This window comes from Glycine max, chromosome 13 (genome assembly GCF_000004515.6).
Source record: "Glycine max cultivar Williams 82 chromosome 13, Glycine_max_v4.0, whole genome shotgun sequence".
Taxonomy (NCBI): Eukaryota; Viridiplantae; Streptophyta; class Magnoliopsida; order Fabales; family Fabaceae; genus Glycine; species Glycine max.
In genome coordinates, this window is record NC_038249.2 from 16288164 (window position 1) to 16291930 (window position 3767).

General features: G+C 34.0%; 1 protein-coding gene across 1 annotated transcript; it reads left to right on the forward strand.

The window, feature by feature from the left end:
• Window positions 1–210: 210 nt before the first annotated feature.
• On the forward strand, window positions 211–3510 carry LOC100797842 (cysteine proteinase inhibitor). Its single transcript, XM_003543317.3, has 3 exons — window positions 211–580; window positions 1919–2126; window positions 3349–3510. Exons 1-2 carry the CDS (start codon window positions 479–481, stop codon window positions 2108–2110), a joined length of 294 nt encoding a protein of 97 aa, XP_003543365.1. The 5' UTR covers window positions 211–478; the 3' UTR covers window positions 2111–2126; window positions 3349–3510.
• The last annotated feature ends 257 nt before the right edge of the window (window positions 3511–3767 follow it).

Below are 3767 nucleotides of genomic sequence, written 5' to 3' on the forward strand. Positions count from 1 at the left end.
GTTGATTCGTAAGTGACTTACGAATCAAGTTGATCCATAAGCAGCTTGCAACTTGCAAATCATCTACGTCAACTATGGATCAAATATAGCTTATGCGGATCAACAAAAATCTATATGAATCACATCATAACATAAACAAGGACATTTATGACATTTCGATATCTTATTCCATTATTAAGATAATAGTAGATTTCCATTTTCCATTGCTTAACATATAAGAAAAAAGATAAAGATGGAGAATATCCAGTAGTCCACTACGCTTTCCCTTACAAAGTTACAAATTCGTCAACAAAATCTAGGTTGACCATAGAAATAACATATTATTGGAGACACGTGTCAAATCAAAAGAACTCGGAAGATAACAATCACGCGGAGAATCCACTCTCCCCTCTTAATGGTGGTAACTACATAAAAGGAGAAGCGCACGATAATAGCCTCAGTTGCATCGAAGAGAGAGAGAGCGAGAGAGAGAGAGAGAATGGCAGCACTTGGTGGCAATCGTGATGTGGCAGGAAGCCAGAACAGCCTTGAGATCGATGGTTTAGCTCGCTTTGCTGTTGAAGAACACAACAAAAAACAGGTTTTTCTTTCTTTTTTCCCTTAAAAAAGATGAAAGAAAATGTTAATTATGTGTTGTATTGCATTGTTTGCTTCTCGAGAAATTCCTATGATTTGTTTTGAGTTGTTAATTTGTATTGGGTCAGGCCGATGATCGGTTTTGGCCATGTTAACGTTTCTTCGGAAATGCACATCTTGAATTGGATTCTCTCTCTCTTTTCTTTTGTCTTATGAACAATTATTGGCTTTTGGAATTTTAGTAATGGGATAGTAGATAGTTGGGTAAGTCTATTATTAGAATAATTATGAGTAAATTGCACTGATATCTATTGTGGTTTATTGAGATCGCACATACTCTTTTTTTAAAAAAAAAATTTACAGCCTTCCTGCACCATAGTAAAATGTGTTAGAGATGCCAATCTTTTCAAACAATTCAGGGAGATAGTGTATGGGTACAAAAAGAAAGATTGTTGAAAGAAATTCGACAAAACTACAAGAGTGTTAGTGTAATTTACTTAATAATTATTTATAGAACATTCACGTCATTTTTCTGAAGTGAGAGTTTTTGAAAAATAAGCCAATATTTCCAAATTGTAATCTCTTATCAATCATGCACTTACTCTCCAAAGGTTACGGTTGATTTAGTTTTTGATGTTACAAATGGTAAATTTAATATTGTCTTCAACAAGTACTCTGAACTAAAGATCAATTTAGAGCATATTTGAAAATCTGTTGCAAAATTACGTTTGACTCAAAAGTAATTTTGCAAATGGATCAGATTCCTTGCTTTTGCATTTATTTTGCTATTATTGGTTGAATTTGCATTGGAACGCATGCCACAACATTTCCAACTACTAATAAACATGCACTTAGTTTGCGAATTCAGCAGCTATCAGTTCATTACAAAGTTAAAAACCAAATTGCTTGTTCATAACATTAAGCACTAAATTAATTGATTGTTGGAACATCAAAGGATTCATTGAGTAGAGTAAGACAAAATCTTGCATCTAATAGATTGCAGGTTTGAACCCTCATTTGTTTATTTGGAGTGGGGTATATGTAAGTTTTTGTATAAATGTTCTTTGAGCCTAGAGGCTTTTTTCTGTTGTGTACTGGGCCATTCCTCCTCCCCTAAATTTTTGTTAGCCAAAAAAATCAATTGATTGTTGCGACAAATTTGCATGTTCATTATGTCAAGGAATAAATAGGTTGGTGGCGCCAATTTCAATAATGAAGTTAATTTTTTATTCTTTGTAGTTATAGAAACACTAGTGGGTTTCTATTATCTTTTCATTTTGTGGTAAGGGAATTTAAATATGACTTCTATTTTATTTTTATTGAATTGTTAATGGTTATGCAGAATGCCCTTTTGGAGTTTGAAAAGGTAGTAAGTGCAAAACAGCAAGTGGTTTCTGGTACCTTGTACACCATCACTTTGGAGGCAAAAGATGGTGGGCAAAAGAAGGTTTATGAAGCCAAAGTTTGGGAGAAGGCATGGTTGAACTTCAAGGAGGTGCAAGAGTTCAAGCTTGTTGGAGATGCACCTGCATAGTCTAGTGCTTAATTAGGTATTTGATAACATTACACAGTTGCCCCTGCATGATTTTCAAGTATGAAATGTTTCACTTATGAACTTCTTTCTTGTTTTTGCTATTCTTAAGATGGATCAAAAACCGAGGTTAAAATGAATGGGGAACTAAGTGGGGTAGCGGAGTTTAAAGAACTAGAACTTGAAGTTTGGATCAGTTTTCGATTTACACATTGGGCATTTTGTCAGTACAGTGCTTGTGATATTAATGATTGATAATGCTCATTCATTTTACTATCTGGTGTATAGGTTTCTATATAACCTGTCAATAAGTTGTTGATTATCATTGCTATAAGTTTGCGGGAAATTCATTTTTCATTTTTCCTGATGAATCAGCTTTGAGGGTAACGACAGTGATATATTGTGATCACGAATTTTGTTAAACATTTTATGAAATTATATTATTCATTTCAGATTCACTCTAGTTTTTTTTTCTTCCCCAATTCTCAAAGATAAATTGCACCTTAGCTTGACTTTTGGAAGTGAAACATTTTATCACAAAACTTCTCTAAGTTTTTATGACATAGGGATTGGGGAGAATGACCTTTTGATGTACTTTAAGGAGCAAGGTGGAGTATTATATGACTAATATAGTACTCAACTAGTGCATTTAAGTGAAATCATGTTAAAGTGAGTCATTTTCCAGGTTATCATTTGCTCAAATTCTCTTGAAATCCATTTTTATTTCTTTGCTTGTTCTGAATCATGGTCTCTGTATACCGTATTCCTCTTAGTAGCAATAGAGTGTTAGTCCAAAATGCATCGGTATATTTCTGTGTTTTTACCATTACAATAACAGCTGAAATAACACTCATTATATGTTTCAATAGTTGTGGTCCTGCCATTGCCGTAGTTTTGAACTCAGGATGAAGTGTTGAACCCTACACCCAATTAAGGGATGGCTATTGACAGAGTATTCCCTTTAGGGCCATTTCATGACTTCACTTATTATTAAGTGATTTCCACTCTTGCTTGTTTTCTGCCTAATACCATAAAACTTTCAAAAGGCTACTAATGGATTGCAAATCAACATAACTCTATCTTGGAAATCAGTGCCAACCTTCAATACTACGTCAATTTTGATTAGAGAATAAACATCAAAAGCACTTTAGTTACCGCAGCTAAATTTTGTCTGTTAACATATATGCCTTCATGTCCCAAGTAGTATTGAAACTTATAAAGGAGTCTTTCTTGATTTTCAGGTTGCAGAAGAGTGAAGAGTGAGACAGCCTGGCTCGAAGGGGAAAGCCTAAGGATATATCAAAGCATGCTATATGTATAAAATAAATGTAGCTTTTCTACCTTCGGTATTGATATTTGAAATCGTGATTTGGCATCTTATATATGATCTCTGTGTTTGTCTATACCTATTTATCTATTTCTCTATCTCCCTCTTTGTGTGTGTGGAAAATATTTAGTGAGAAGATCATTTTTTACATGAGTGAGAAGATAATGAATATTGACCACTATAAACATCAGAGTTCGTTGAAGCAAGTTTTTACACGCGGCAGTGCCAAAAGAATCTGAACCATTTTTAACTTTTTGACAAGCATATCACTTTTGGACCTCGCTTCTCTGTTGTCCATTTTCGTATTGTCCCCGTGAATATTAACACAACTCT

What these genes read in the sequence shown, in the direction of transcription:
- LOC100797842 (XM_003543317.3), top strand. Translation starts at nt 479, where the DNA reads ATGGCAGCACTTGGTGGCAATCGTGATGTGGCAGGAAGCCAGAACAGC. An exon ending in AAGAACACAACAAAAAACAG is followed by an intron (nt 581 to 1,918) that starts GTTTTTCTTTCT and finishes ATGGTTATGCAG; the next exon opens with AATGCCCTTTTGGAGTTTGA.